Source organism: Larimichthys crocea, chromosome XXIII (assembly GCF_000972845.2).
Source record: "Larimichthys crocea isolate SSNF chromosome XXIII, L_crocea_2.0, whole genome shotgun sequence".
In the NCBI taxonomy this organism is placed as follows: domain Eukaryota; kingdom Metazoa; phylum Chordata; class Actinopteri; family Sciaenidae; genus Larimichthys; species Larimichthys crocea.
Window position 1 is genome coordinate 19,375,901 of NC_040033.1, and position 15,554 is coordinate 19,391,454.

The 15,554-nt window shown below is 46.6% G+C and overlaps 2 protein-coding genes across 6 annotated transcripts in view; both read right to left on the reverse strand.

Moving 5' to 3' along the window:
- The window catches only part of dipk1c (divergent protein kinase domain 1C), a 29,308-nt gene extending 23,520 nt beyond the window's left edge, over positions 1-5,788 (reverse strand). The window contains exons 1-2 of one of the 4 annotated variants that reach the window (XM_019270041.2): positions 4,912-5,788; positions 1,987-3,830 (exon numbers count right to left, since the gene is read on the reverse strand). In XM_019270041.2, the coding sequence (XP_019125586.2) occupies positions 1,987-2,208 (222 nt within the window). In that variant the 5' untranslated portion in view covers positions 2,209-3,830; positions 4,912-5,788. Of the gene's footprint in view, positions 1-1,986 lie in introns of all 4 variants that reach the window. The other 3 variants (XM_019270040.2, XM_019270042.2, XM_019270038.2) reach the window with 3 other exon arrangements.
- A 3,648-nt stretch (positions 5,789-9,436) lies between these two features.
- Positions 9,437-14,784, reverse strand: tubb6 (tubulin, beta 6 class V). 2 transcript variants are annotated; one of them, XM_027273976.1, is made up of 7 exons: positions 14,691-14,784; positions 13,805-13,913; positions 13,403-13,513; positions 12,855-12,970; positions 12,433-12,561; positions 11,525-12,339; positions 9,437-9,927 (listed from the first exon to the last, which is right to left on the reverse strand). In XM_027273976.1, the coding sequence occupies exons 1-7, from the start codon at positions 14,745-14,747 to the stop codon at positions 9,855-9,857; spliced, it is 1,410 nt and encodes a 469-aa protein (XP_027129777.1). In that variant the 5' UTR covers positions 14,748-14,784; the 3' UTR covers positions 9,437-9,854. The 2 variants fall into 2 exon arrangements, with proteins under 2 accessions (XP_027129777.1, XP_019125590.1); XM_019270045.2 differs by having other exon boundaries at positions 9,886-9,927; positions 11,503-12,339.
- Positions 14,785-15,554: the final 770 nt, after the last annotated feature.

Below are 15,554 nucleotides of genomic sequence, written 5' to 3' on the forward strand. Positions count from 1 at the left end.
CAGAATGTCTTCTCCTGCATTAACGTCACGTTCAGACTCATCACTGACACAGCAGGAGGTGGTTACAGCAGGAGGTGGTTACAGCAGGAGGTGGTTACAGCAGGAGGTGGTTACAGCAGGAGGTGGTTACAGCAGGAGGTGGTGAAGTGAAGTGAAGTGAAGTGAAGTGAAGTGCTGCTTCTGCTTTTATTCATATTTTCAGTGTTTCATTTTAGAAGATTAGTTTTAATGTTTTAACCAGCCCCCTGGAGTCTCCACGTGATTTATGACCTGAATGTGAACACAGAGTTAAACCTTTCACTCGAGCCTCGGGCATTTCTGTCCCTGAGAGCCTCGTGTACTCAGCTGAAAAGGACTTTCAACACACTCGCTGTTTCAAAGGTTTGGGAACGGAGGAAAAGAAAGAAAGACAGACTTTCGTTCAGGTTACTACGACACCCGAAGCAGTCAAGACAAGCCTGAACCGCGACCGCCAAGAAAACTTGTTTCCCTGTCAGTCAGCGGGCGCAGCGTCACATTACTGATGAACCAACCTCTGAGACTCTGAACTCAGAGAACATGCACGTCACTTTATTTGAGATTTCATCAGTTTGAATCTCTAAAAGTTTAATATCAGGGCAGACGTGACATCACACACTGTTCTGGAAAATGGATTTCTGTCTGAATCTCTCTGAGACTTTGATTCAATGGTTACTCCAAGGATGTGATGTCCTCCAGCTGCTCCGTCTCAACTCTGCTGCTAGCTCATGTTAGCTCAGTCTGTTAATGTTTCCAGGCTCAGCAGCTTCTATGGACATGATGGCAGAGGAGCAGAGAGTGAAGAGGACGCTGACGGAGGAAGCTAAGAAGAGAAAAGGAGAGAGTGAGCGAGCAAGAAGCCGCCGGACAAGAGTAAATGTGGGACTGACTTTTAGTGGTTGGTGTTTCGATCTTTTACTGTCGCTCAGATTTTTGTGGATGTTTAAAGAAACGTCTGGAGAAGAAGTCAGAGACAAAGAGAGAGAAGCTGAATGAGAGAGCTGGAGGAGAAAGAGGAGAGAGGAGAGGAAAAGGGAAGGAAAGAGTGGAGAGGCCAGGAGAGAGAGAAAAGAATGAAGGGAACAAAAAAAAACAAGGATGGATGAAAAGAGGAAAACTGGAGGAATGAACTAAATGAAGCAGAAACATCCAAAGATGGAGAGGAATGTTATCAGTGTTTACCCACAATGCACCAGGAGATGCTGCGGTGGATAAGGCAGCAGGTCATCGACCTCTGCCCGTTTATCTCCACCCGCCCGTTTATCTCCACCCGCCCGTTTATCTCCACCCGCCCGTTTATCTCCACCCGCCTGTTTACTGTAAGCGCCTGACTGATTCACACAAACGGTCGATACTTTGTCCTCTGGATAACAAATATCAACAGAGCCACAGGAGTTATGTCAGGCCCAGGAAATCAGCTCGCAGACATTTATTTAATATGCTGCATTCAGGGACACATCCATAAATGAACCAGCAGGTCCGACACCATCCACAGCACTGACCAGCTGAAACACAAACACGACCCGCATCCATAAAAACACGTTGGAGCTGCTCGCTGAAGTGTCCACGATAACAAGCCACCGCTGAGCAGCACACAGTCTAAAGACGTCCAGAGGTTTGTGCATGAAGACACAAAGAAAAAGAAGTTTCAAAAACCAACCGACATGTCAGGAACGCAAGAGGACGAACCACACACACACACACACACACACACACACACACACACACACACGACTCATTCATCTGTGGCAGTGATGCAGCTTGGAAATATTCACAACGATCAGCAGAAACAAAACCTAGTTCTAGTTTTCAACAAACAGAGGCAGCCAGCAAGTGGCTTTGTGTCAGATCAGAACTGTAGGAATCAGTCAGTCAGTCAGTCAACAGTCAGTCAGTCAGTCAGTCAGTCAGTCAGTAACTAGTGAAGCTTCTCTCTCTGCTCATTTGTACGAGGTGTTTCTGACTCACCAGTCTCTGCAGGATCCGCTTGCTCTTGTCGTCAGTGCAGTAGTCGGACAGGATGCTCCTGTGGACCAGAACCAGGCCGTTCAGAAACAACCAAGAGCCGAACCAGAGCAGGGCGAACACCAAGGTCCCTCGACGAGACCACAGCTTGAGGCCCAGCCACCGGAGCAGGCAGAGTCCGCCACCGCGACCCCCTCCACCTGACACCGGTCCTCCAGGGAGCATGGTGACGGTGTGCAGTATCCTCTGCCAAAGAAGTCTTGTGAAGAGTCGCTGAACGGTCCAAAGACAGAAGCTGCAGGTTCTGATTCTGGTGTTCTCTCAAGAAAATGAATTATTTGTTCCCAGGAGAATAAATAGTTCTGAGCTCACGTTAAGTGAGTCTGTGATGAAGTCCTAATAGATTCATCGGTTCTCATGTCTGGAGGAATTGAAGTGTATCGTCAGCATATCGTGAAGCCGCGGCGCTCTGGAGCCTTCATATCTCCCACGAAGATCTTTGTGTTCATCCATGAAAAAGATCCAAAGCATCCGAGTGTTTCTGCTCAACGTTTGGACTGAAAGGATCCTGCTGTGTCCAAAACAAAAACCACAGAAGAAGAGAGCAGCGGGTAATTATCCAATCAGAGCAACACGTTTCAGACCGAGTCTCCTGGTCTGAACTCCAGCTCGGCTCGGCAGCGTCCACACGACAGATTTGGAAATTTTGTTTGTTGATGCTGGAATTTTGTATTTTCGTGTCCGACCGCTTGATTTATTTTACGCACAACAGATGTTGAGCAACAGGAAGTAAGTCAGAGTTGCCGTCGCACTGTGATGTGGGTGAGTATGAGGCCAGTCTGCGGCGCAGTGTGGCATCTGCACACACACACACACACACAAATACATGAACCGCACACACACACTTTTACACACTCTGCTCTGGACGCCGTCCTCACGCCTCCTCCTCTGTGTCGCTGTCCCTGAACAAACTTGAAAACCTCCAACAGAACGAGTCAAAACTAAAAGATCCTTCAGAGAGGGAGCTCTGCCAGGCGGGAAAACCTCCTTGATATTGGAGAAGAGTTCCTTAATGAGTGGCTAACGAGAAAAATGATGTCAGATTGTGGAAAAATACTTTGTTGGTGTGGGACCAAAAGTTCTTTTTACTGCTCTGAAGTCCTGAACAGAAGAAGAAGAGATCTGTGACAAGAGAAAAGAGTGAAGTGATGTCAGATCTTTACTCAGACGCTCAAATCAAACGCTCAGAGATTCAGATAAACTCTCTTCAAGTTCACAGCGTCCAAACTGATTTCTGCTTTGAAGCTGTGATGTCTTGGACAGCTTGGCTGCAGAAAGACTAATAAAACTTGTTCAGGAGAGAGGAGCAGCTCTGTCTCAATCATCTTCTGTTTACAGTCATTCCCAAAGCCGTTTAAACTTCAGGACAAAGTCGCTCGTCTCACCTTCGTTTTCAAATGGAAGTCATAGTTGGACCAGTGGAGTGTCTCAGTCATCTGCTGTCGTCTCTGTTTTCTATCCTGCAGCAGCTACAAAGACTTCAGCTGACACATCCAGAAACTCTGCAGTCCAATTATTTAGCCCTTATTTCAATTTCCTCATGTGGTTGTGGCTCCTCTGGCTCTTACTGAAACATCCAAACCACGAACTGAGAAAAAAACAAGAACTCAACTACCAGACTGGAAAACAAAAAGAGGCTCGACAGAGGTCGGTAGATGTCGCCCGTCGCACATGAGATCCAGATGACAAATCTCGCTCTTCAAATGCTGAATGAAAGAAAACCAGGAGGCGCTTTGTTTGTCTCTCGCTGATGGGAAGGTTTGAGGCGACAGCTGCTGCAGCTCGACCTGCTCCCGGAGAAGAAAACACATATTAGTGACTCTTTAAAGGAACTCGGCATGTGTGGTCACTACCCGCTCTGCTGGACGCTCAACCTTCCCCTCTAGCATCTTTTCTGGAGTAATGTTTGGACGCAGCTGACGTAGTGTAATATGTAGAGAGCAAGAAAGTCCACGTGTGGTTGGAGAAGATGGATTTGTGTGCCGTGTCAAACCAAAAGTCTTTTTTACATCATTGATTTCTTCTGAGATCGATCGATGATTTTCTGTAAAGAAATCTGTGATCCTGAGATCAGGGCTGATTTGAGTGGCTGATGATTGATGACGTGTCTAAACCAAACTGTGAACATATAACGTTTCACAGCAAGCTTTATTTTGAAAGTCTAACTGGACGTTGCTCAGTTGATCTTATGAGATTTAGCAGAGGAGAGTTCCTGGTGGACTGACACAAACACTTTGGTTAAAGATGGAAGATAAATGTTAAGAACTGTGAGGTCTGACTGCCTAAATATAACCAGAGAAAAGTTTAATAATGAGACACCTGAAGTGGATCTTTAAGCAGGATCGACCGGCCTGAACCTAGAATGTGTTGAAATATGTTACTCTCAGTATATAAACTAATTTAGGAGACTACAGCTGTCGAATGTGGAGGACTGAGGCAACAGATTTCAGATGAACAGTTCCTCTGTCTGCTTTTACTTTAAAGTGCCGATTAGAAACTGCAGAAAATCAGCCTGGAGTCAAATCAAACAGTCGCTCACATGCAACAGGTGCCACAATCCCCAGACGCCCTCTACATCTCACCAGGCGGGTCCATTCAGCGGCTCCTGAAGCCGGCCTGTGCAACTTCTCGAGGGTCAGAGCCAAAATCCTGCTGCATTACCTCGTCACTGTCAGCTTTTACTTTCCTGCAAACTTCCAGCAGACGGTCGCAGCTGGTCAGTTTGAGCCGTCTCTGAAACGTGAACGCTCGGCTGTGAGAGTGACGAGAAACTCCTGCAGTCTGAGAAGATGAGTCAGCAGCCCGTGCTCCGAGAAGAACAGGAGTCCACTTAAAGATCACGTTAAGTGAAAAGCAGAAGTGACTTACAGTGTGAAAGCGGTCCGAAGTGCTCACGACTTGTGGATCCTTTTCTTGTTCCTTGCTGGACTAACTAACTCTGCAGGTTCTACTGAGATCTTCCTAAAGACTGTTGGTTCTCAGATTAGAACAGCTGACTAACCCTCAAACTTCGTGCCCTGGAGGTGATGACTAAAACTCTAACTTCAGACTTCAGAATTAGAATAAATCAAAATAATTCCCAATGTGGTTGTCAGGCAGGTTGTCCACATTTAAAGTGTTTGTGATCCTGCTGTCTGCTGGTCCGTGACTTGTCCCTTTAAAGTGTCACAATCCAGAACTTGTTTGTAATCCTACAGTTTGTGAGGAATCACTCGGTCTGCAGTCCGGATCACTAAACTTCCTCCTTCCTGAGAGAAATCAATGATGAGTCGTGTTTTGTCTGCAGGTCTGACATCAGGCTGCTGCAGCAGGTCTCAGTCCATGAAGATGGATCCGCCTGGATCCTGTCCACCCTGACTCAGGACTGTCAGGCAGCCTCCGGCGGCTCCTGCAGACGGACGGCTGTGTTTCAGCAGCTCTGCTTTCTCCTCAAACTGCCGCCTCCTCTCTCCGCCTGACGCTCCACACTGTGACTGAACCAGAGTGTGTGTGTTGGAGTGTGTGTGTTGGAGTGTGTGTCGCGCTCAGGCTTGTTAGTTCAGCCCCATTCCTCTTCTCTCCCCTTCAGCGTGCTGCACTCCCGGGTTTCCCTCTTTCTTTCCTTTACTACCGACTGTGTGTGTGTGTGTGTGTCTGTGTGTGTGTGTGTGTGTGTGTGTGTGTGTGTGTGTGTGTGTGTGTGTGTGTTTCGGGTGAATGGAGGCGGCTCCTCCAGCGTCCCTCCTCTCAAACTGGAGAGACTCTCCCCCATCTCTCCTCCCCTTCACCCCACTCTTATATTTACATGCTACTGTACCTCTCCCCTCCTCCTCCTCCTCCTCCTCCTCCTCCCCCCGTTACCACGGCAGCAAATCTCTGCTCAGATTCAGTCCCCACATGAAGCTCTCAGAGAACCTCGCCAAATTAAAAGTCCCCCCTTCCCCCTCCCTCCTTGCTCCTGTACCATACATGGAAAGCGCTCCAATAAAAACTGCTCAGAGGCCCAGGGCATGTTGGTAATTGCCCCATTTGTAAAAATGCTGATAAAGTTCTCTGTGTGTGTGTGTGTGTGTGTGTGTGTGTGTGTGTGTGTGTTGTGTGAGAGACACCACACTGGTAATTAGTGTGGCTACAATAATTAAAGCTGCATTTAGAGATCTTTGACCACTAGAGGGCAGAAAGACTCCCTTTAGAAAGCTTCAAACTTCAACTTCAAATCCTGAACTGACATGAGCAACAACAACAACAACAACATGTGTGTGTGTGTGTGTGTGTGTGTGTGTGTGTGTGTGTGTGTGTGTGTATAAATATATGTTTACACAGACCATCGCATGATTGACATCACAGCTCAACAGGACGAGTTCTGTGGTGAGTTCACTGTCTGTAATAACAGCGGGACACTCGAGTTCTGTGGTGAGTTCACTGCTTTATAACTGAGCTGCAAGCTGCGTTGAAGCACACGTCTTTGTATCTCTCTGTGAAGACGCTCGTGGTCTTCAGCAGCCTCAGAGAAGACTGTGAGCTGCTGAATGTTCTTTCTGTTCGCCTCACTGCAGTCAGTCTGAAGATTGCAAACATTAATCCAGACAGAGCGGGGACAGAGACGTCCTAACACACCAAGAGTCATCCAGATCCATTAGAGTGAACAGAAAGAAACTTTGAACTCGACAAATCTTTAAGATTCATTCAACTTTCAAGTTCAACTTTCAAGGTGCACACTCGTGTTACCAGAGCTTTTGACCAGAGTTAATGGAGCTTCCCCACATGTGACCAGATTGCCTTATTTAGGTCACATGATGATTTCACCAAGCTCTCACCAACCACTAAAAGTCAGTCCCACATTTACTCTTGTCCGGCGGCTTCTTGCTCGCTCACTCTCTCCTTTTCTCTTCTTAGCTTCCTCCGTCAGCGTCCTCTTCACTCTCTGCTCCTCTGCCATCATGTAGAGGCTGCTGAGCCCGCTGACCTCTGACCTCACAGTCCCTGCAGCCCAGAGCGGACAAACTAAAGTACACTGCAGTAGTTTTGCCTACATGCTTGGAAGGGGAGAGTAAGGTGAGGGGTATTCAGTAGGTAGGTATTCATTGGTGCTTTAGCGGCAGTAGTCGAGTTGTAAAATGAAACCAGGGGGGATGGTGAAATTTTTCATTTATGTAACTTATTTTCCAGCGGGGGTCTGGGGGGGAAATTTTGTATTTCTTAGATGCAATTTCCTGCATTCTAGTCAATTTTAGGGTGACCTGCTAGACATGGCAAATCCTAAATCATAAAAAAATTTAAAAAAAACACAATTTAAGGAGGAGGAAAGCAGACTTCAAGTTTTAAGACGACGCGATGTTTGAAACAAGCGGTATTAAAGAATACGAAGCAGCAGGTAGCAGCTAGCGGTGCTGCTAAGGCCAACACAACACAGTGTGTGGATGATTGACACCTGTCACCTGTCCACCAATCAGAGTCAGGAGAATCTATTAGTACCGCCCACATTCACCTTTGACCCACCAATGACGATCCAGAATGAAGTAAACCCAAAGGTAGTGTATCGCAGCAAGAGGTCTCACTTCACTGTCAAAGCCTCTTTGTCTTTATGTAACAACCAGGAGCTTCGTGATTGATTCAAACTAAAGCAGAGACATAGCAGGAGACACTAGCAGCGTTTCTTCACGCTGGAATAAAACTTTTGACACGAAACAGCAAAGATAAGACATACTGTGTCATTTTGTGGATTTTTTTTGCTACTCTTTCTGGGCTAGCTGGCCGAGTTTTCATCGCACAGTGATGAGACACATATCTTTGTAAGATATATTTTTATTTTTTCCCCCGCCGCGCCTCCCCTGAAGTCCTCTGGCGCCCCCCAAGGGAGGCGCGCCTCACACTTTGAAAACCGCTGACATAGGTAATAGACTGATTATCATAAAGCCCCCCTAAATGTCGAACGGTAATTCTATTTCCAGTGTTAAATATAAGTAATTTTCACATGCATTGATAAAATGCCATAAGGGATGGAAGAAGGGATGACCATTTTAGAAGAGGGATGATTTTGACCATTTTTCCCCCAGGGGGGATGCCATCCCCCCCCCCATCCCCCCTCAACTCGAGTACTGTTTAGCGGTGGTTTTCTTTTGTAGACTGAACAAGGACCAAGAACAGCGTCAGGTTTGTGTGATGGAAGTGAAATCGACTTTGAGCTGAACCAGCCGTCCTGTCTGAATATTCAAACACTTGGAGCGTTTTTTTGTCCTGTAATTGCCAATTAAACCATCTGCCGTACGCGAGCTCGTCTCGGTCACAGAGCGGTGTTCTCGTTAACATTATCCACTCAGCTGAGCCGCCGTGTTCCAGCCGGACACTTATCACAGCCTGCTCGTTAGCTCGCAGCCTATTATCTGAGGTTGCTCGTTTGGGGCAGAAGCTTATCTCGGGTACGCTAATTGACTAAAACATATATTCAAAAAGTTGCTGCCTTAGCAAACGTCTAAGATTGTCACCATCACGTTTCCTGAAGTTCAGTTTGAGGTGGATTTGCTTAAATCAGGCGGGACATGGAGTCAGTAAAATGGAAACAGTTGTGTTGCAGCGCCTCCTTGTGGCTGCTTTCGACAATTACAGAAAATCATTCAGGATGGTTCCTCGCTTCCTTTCCTGTCTCCTTCAGAGGATACACGAACCATCCTTTGTCCAAAGAAATGATGACCCTGTTTACATCAAGCGTCCTTTAAACACAGGCTGAAATCACCTTTATTCATCAGCACTGCAGAACCAGGTGCTGCTGGGGCTTTGTGACACCTCATCAATCATAAAACTGATCCACTCATTTTGCATTTATTTCAAAATAAGAGCACACTGTTATTCAAGATCATTTCAAAATGAACAAATCGATCCTAAATGAGCTGGATGAGAATGAACAGGACGATTCATCCTGAGAACATGTATTCATTCAACTAATAACATCTCGTGTTTATAAGACCTGGAAACAGAAACTAGAACGTTTCAGTTGATCAAACTTTTATATTTACACTGAGTGAATGACAAAAGATCAAAGTTTTACAGTGTCAGTTCTTAGCTGTGACCACTAGAGGTCGCAGTTCTTCAGCATGCTGCAACAAGAAAGAAATCTCAAAGCTTCTTGTGTGACAGACGAGCTTCGTTAATTAGTCAAACAAACATAAAAAAACTCTTCACACACCGAGGAGGAAAAGTGAAAGATATGAAGCCGAGTTTTGCTCAAACATCATCATTATTATTATCATTATTATTATTCTTTAGTGACAAAATGTTAAAAAGAATTCATCCCTTTATAAATGAGACGTCACTGCAGACCAACGAATTTCAACACAAGTTAACAAGAAAATAATAATAATATATTAATAAATTAATATTTCCAACTAAAATCTAATCGTTAAATATGAGCACTGCAGTGAATCCTGTTTAATTATAGAAGAATAATATAAATTAATAATACAAGCGTCTGTGCAAGACATGGTACATAAAAATCATAATATTCACCCGCAGCAACAGTCTCTTTGTTTTGAGCCTGACCTGTCTTCTGGATCTTAAAGCGGTGTTAGAAAACTTTAATATATATATGTGTGTGTGTGTGTGTGTGTGTGTGAATACTGTATGTACAGTAGAATGTTTCAGCGTCTGATTCAAACTTCTGTCAAAGAACATTAAGTTTGTATGATTGTTCAGAATGAAAACAAAACATTCCTGTAAATACAAAATGAAATATACAGGAAACATGTGACTTCATTCAGTGACAGAAACCGGCCTGACCTAACCTGACGCTGCTTTAATCCAACAGGATCATTGTGGACAATGACCCGCCTCCGCCTTTAATCCATTGGGCTAAAGTTGTCTTCCTGCTCCGTGATTGGCTCGTCAAGCTGTCGGTCTGCATCCCAGCTCCTGTTGGAGGAACAGTAGACGTCAGTTACATTACATCTGTTCAGCACAGTTACACACAATATGGACAAAAGTATGTGGACAGGCGTTCCATCAGAGGTTCAACCTGCTGCAGGGACTCGACCCCACTCAGACACCGGAGCAGCTCTGCGATCAGTGACGAATGGTTTTGAGGTCCAGGCTCTGAGCAGACCTGTCCAGTTCTTCAGCAGCAAACTTTGAGCATGTTAGCACAAAGAGAACACACTGAACACTGACGCTTCATTAATCACGTCAGTGTATCAGAGGAAAGTTATAAAATGTTGCTTTAAAATCAAAACTCTGGGCTGATTGTCGTTTGACATGAATCTGCTGAATGCTCCATGTTGCAGAGCCACAGATGTTGAATAGATGCAGCGACATCAGCTCAGGCCGACAGACATGAGCCCAGCAGTTTTTGTCTTTGAGGTCCGGGCTGCTGCAGCTCTCGACATAATCCACAACACAAACAGAACTGCTGGGAAATCAACTCTCACACACAACGCTGGACGAGGGAGCTTAGCGTGCTGTTGACAGGCTCATGTAGTATTCTGTCAGTACAGTGAGGCGGCTTCACGTCCTCGCCAACACTTTATTCAGGCATTAACAGACTCCTGATGCTTTGGAAAAAATACTTCAACTCTGGTTAAACGCCTGGAATCGGAGAACTTTACCGACAGCCTAAAATGAATTTAAGAACTGATCTGAGCTCTTATCCAGAGCCAACAGGAAGCTCGAAAAGTTTCTGACTGTAATGTTACCACAAACATTTTGACTCCTTCAGACCTGAATTATCAGATCATATCCAGTTATCTACATAAAGTAAATACATTTATAGCTGCAGCGTCTCGATTGAAGGTAACAAAGTCTGGCAGGTAAAACGTTCGTGGAACGCTCCTGGTGAGTCGCACGGAGAACAGAAAAGTCAGTAGGGTTCATCCTCTGGGGACCATGAATGCTTTCATGACAATCCATCTGATACTAGTTCAGGTATGACATTCATAAACCAACAGGATCATTACCTGAACACTTCATATGACACACAGCTGAGGGACAGAGCGAGTGATACGTGAACACACAGATCACAAACAGCAGACAGTGCACGGCCTGCAAAGAAGATTTAATTTCAACTCTTCAGCCACTCGACGTGCTCACATGTACAAAACTCAGAGACACTCAAACACAGATTCATAGAGGGCCGATCAGGATCAAATATCAAATATATATATGGTCTGTCCACTTCCCTTAGCTGTTATTATGGACATGATCCGCCTCTGTGGTTAAAGTTTGGTCAGGGTTGGGCACAAATAACGATGTGGTTAAAGTTAAAAATGTGCATCAGAGTCACGTTATTGTATAATGTTAAAAACTGAGCAGTGTTTTTAGAATCTGTCAGCCGGAAACATTTAAGCTGACAGCTGACGATTTGAAGTATCGTCCAAAGTCTCTAATCAGAAAAGCAAAACTAAATCTGAAGTTGTTCACACTGACCAGGTTACCGTGAGCTGACCCGTTGTCATAGTGTTTCATAACTAACTAACATTGTTTTCAGAGGTTTACCGGGCTCGTTTGGTCTCCTTACTCAACGATCTCGTCCTCCTCGTCCTCAAAGTTCTCGTCCCCGTCGTTGGCGGTGGCCTCCTGGTACTGCTGGTATTCAGACACCAGGTCGTTCATGTTGCTCTCTGCCTCCGTGAACTCCATCTCATCCATGCCCTCGCCGGTGAACCAGTGCAGGAAGGCCTTTCGGCGGAACATTGCCGAGAACTGCTCCGAGATCCGCTTGAACAGCTCCTGGATGGCCGTGCTGTTGCCGATGAAGGTGGCGGCCATCTTGAGCCCCCGGGGAGCGATGTCACAGACGGCCACCTTGACGTTGTTGGGGATCCACTCCACGAAGTAGCTGCTGTTCTTGTTTTGGACGTTCAGCATCTGCTCGTCCACCTCCTTCATGGACATGGGCCCGCGGAAGACGGTGGCGACGGTCAGGTATCGTCCATGGCGAGGATCGCAGGCAGCCATCATGTTTCTGGCGTCGAACATCTGCTGGGTGAGCTCAGGAACGGTGAGCGCTCGGTACTGCTGGCTCCCCCTCGCCGTCAGAGGAGCGAATCCCGGCATGAAGAAGTGAAGTCTGGGGAAAGGCACCATGTTGACGGCCAGCTTGCGGAGATCTGCGTTGAGCTGTCCAGGGAAACGGAGCGAAGTCGTCACGCCGCTCATGGTAGCCGACACCAGGTGGTTGAGGTCGCCGTAGGTGGGCGTTGTGAGTTTGAGAGTGCGGAAGCAGATGTCATAAAGAGCTTCGTTATCGATGCAGTAGGTCTCGTCTGTGTTTTCAACCAGCTGGTGGACCGACAGGGTGGCGTTGTACGGCTCCACCACAGTGTCCGACACCTGACGGGTCAAAGCAGATCACATATGAAGTGATGCAGAGAGGTGTGACGGAAAAAGACCATGCTCCCCTGCTCGGGTCTTCCCCCCTGATACCTTAGGTGAAGGCATGACGCTGAAGGTGTTCATGATCCGATCCGGGTACTCCTCCCGGATCTTGCTGATCAGTAGGGTGCCCATGCCGGAGCCGGTGCCGCCTCCCAGAGAGTGAGTCAGCTGGAAACCCTGAAGGGAGAGATACTGAGGATGAAGCTATAGATTTCTTGTTTTGAGGTTTGACATTCAGGGGAACAAGTTAAATGAAAGAGCTGATAGGACCGTGATGATGATGAAACGCAGGCTTCGTCCTCTGGGGACCATGAATGTGAAGTTCTGGCTAAAAACACACCAGTACCATGTGACCTGTAAAAGACTACGATGCCAACAAATGGCTCCACCTCCTGAGGTTTAACCCAGCCAATGAGAGTGTTCCTCCCTCGGACACATGAAAAGGTAAAAGGCCACATCAGTCTTCTCACCTGGAGACAGTCGCAGTGCTCACACTCCTTCCTCACTATGTCCAGGACCGAGTCCACGAGCTCTGCCCCCTCCGTGTAGTGACCTTTGGCCCAGTTGTTCCCGGCACCTGTCTGACCTGCAGACAACCAATCAGCACAGAGAACATCCATGTGTGGAATGTAAAACGATCGCCACGACAGATGGGAATGTGTGCACAGACTCGACTGCTGACCCGTAGAGCGTGGCTGCTGGATTTTATTTCATGTGTGTGTGTATAAGAAGGACAGAGTGAGATCTAGAACCTCCCTGCTTCTTCTCCTACGAGACAGGGGTTTATAAAACACCTCAGTGTGTTTACTGAAGGTCATTGCTGCTCCAAACAATGAAGTATCTTCAACAGAGACGGACCCACAGAGAAATACAGCACTGCTTACTCTCTTCTAGCTCATAGTTCTGGTCTGGCAGAGCCCGTTCATCACCCCCTGCTCCTCACTGTGGTGTAATGAAACGTTAGAATGTGAAACTGAGCTGTGCATTAATCAGGTTCATGAAAGCAGGTGGTTCTCACCAAAGATGAAGTTGTCTGGTCTGAAGAGTTGTCCGAAGGCTCCTGAGCGCACACTGTCCATAGTTCCTGGTTCCAGGTCGACCAACACTGCCCGAGGGACGAATTTATGTGCTGCGCAAACAGATAGGAGCAACAGAACGTTGGAAACACCTGAAGACTTTGAACGATACATTCTTAAAGCGCGGCTCGATGACACGCTGAGGCCACCCTGAGCAGAGACAGGTGAGTTCATCTCAGCTCAGAGTGTTTCAGAGTCAGACGTGTTCATTTCCATCTTTTTCAAATGTCAGATAGCGTCATGTGTGAAGAGCTGTCAAACACGAGGCGCTGTCTCGTAGTCGTCTTCACTCGGACACATTTCAGTGCTACAAGTACAGCTGCTGTTGATCCGTCAGTACTCACAGGATGCCTCGTTGTAGTACACGTTGACCCTGTCCAGCTGGAGAGATGAGTCGCCCACGTAGCTCCCCGCCGGGTCGATGCCGTGCTCATCGCTGATCACTTCCCAGAACTGAGCCGAGTCACAGCAGCAACAAAGAAGAAGAAGAAGAAGAAGAACAGACTGACACGCTGATCTGAGATCAGAACAGACTGACACGCTGATCTAAGATCAGATCAGACTGACACGCTGATCTGAGATCAGATCAGACTGACACGCTGCATGCAGCTTCTTGTGTTACATTAGATTTCTTGACATTTCATAGTTGACAGTTTATGGACGGTGACCTTTGGACGCTCTCAGCTGATGATGTTGATCCTAAACCACCTGAATAATATTCTGTTTGCTTTGGTCGGCTCGTTTTTTATTTTAAAATGTAATAAAAAAGTATTCTTATTCTGTAAATGATCAGTTTTGCATATAAAATTATAATTTTAAAAAACTGTCATTTATATTTCGTGAATTAAAGTGTGTGTGTGTGTGTTGTGTGTGTGTGTGTGTGTTATGATCAGCACATAATGACGTAGTGACGTGTTCATAACTCACCCTGTCCCTCAATAATAATAATACAAATAATGACAAAACAATAACAATAATAACAACAATAAATATAACAATAATAACAATAAAAATAAATAATATAATAATAATAACAACAATATGTGATAATAAATAATAATAAAATAATAATAATAATAATAATAAAATAACTGTTTGTGTAATTACATTCTGATCAGCTGCTCAGTTCTGACTCTTTCATTATTAACATTTTTCTCCCTGTCGGGAATCTTCGGAAACTTTCGGATGTACAAACAAAGTTCCGGTAGAGTTTCAGCATCAGTCCGTTACCTTGGTACCGATCTGGTTCCCGCACTGTCCCGCCTGGATGTGAACTATCTCTCTCATGTTTCCTTCTGCTGGTCTGCTGGTCTGTCGGTGTTCTGCCGGTTCGGGCCGTTCTGCTGGTCTGCCGGTGTTTTCTAGGCCGGTCGGATCCCTACTGCGTGACTGTTAAACGGGAGCGCGCGGCCGGCTCCTCCTCCTTTCACGCGCATTCACGCGGCCACGCCCTGAAGGGTCCATTTCATACCCCTTTGTATGACGTCACACCAAGGCGTCACCCACTGTGTAACCATGACTACAGCTGTACTCGAGTATTTACTCTTATTTTACATTACTTCTGATCATCCAGGTCCCAGCCGCAGCTGATTCTCACACTGCCTAGTCCAGCAGCAGTCACGCCATAACCAGAACCCGACCCCAGCCGCAGCTGATATCACTGCCTAGGTCAGCCCGCAGTCAGCCCGAACCAGAACCCAGAACCAGCAGAGCTGATCTCACTGCCTAGTCCGCAAGCAGTTCAGGCCCAGAACCAGAACCAGACCCAGCAGCAGGCCTGATATCACTGCCTAGTCCGCAGCAACAGTTCAGCCCAGAACCAGAACAGAACCAGCAAGCAGCGATCTCACTGCCTAGTCCACAGCAGTCAGCCCAGAACCAGCACCCAGACCCAAGCAAGCCCAGCTGATATTCACTGCCTAGTCCAGCAGCCGTCAGCCCAGAAACCAGAACCAGAAACCAGCAGCCGCTGATTCACTGGGATCTAGTCCAGCAGCAGTCAGCCCCAGCTCGGCGTCTGTCTTTTCAGCCTTTTATTTCAACCAGCTCTCACCAACACTAAAAAGTCAGTCCCACATTTCCTCTGTCCGGGCG

Bases quoted from the DNA above. Each gene is read 5' to 3' on its own strand.
- tubb6 (XM_027273976.1), bottom strand. From the start codon at position 14,747: ATGAGAGAGATAGTTCACATCCAGGCGGGACAGTGCGGGAACCAGATC. The intron at 13,914-14,690 runs GTAACGGACTGA...GACTCGGCTCAG, and splicing joins GGAACCAGATCGGTACCAAG to TTCTGGGAAGTGATCAGCGA. The intron at 13,514-13,804 runs GTGAGTACTGAC...CTGTTTGCGCAG, and splicing joins GTACTACAACGAGGCATCCT to CACATAAATTCGTCCCTCGG.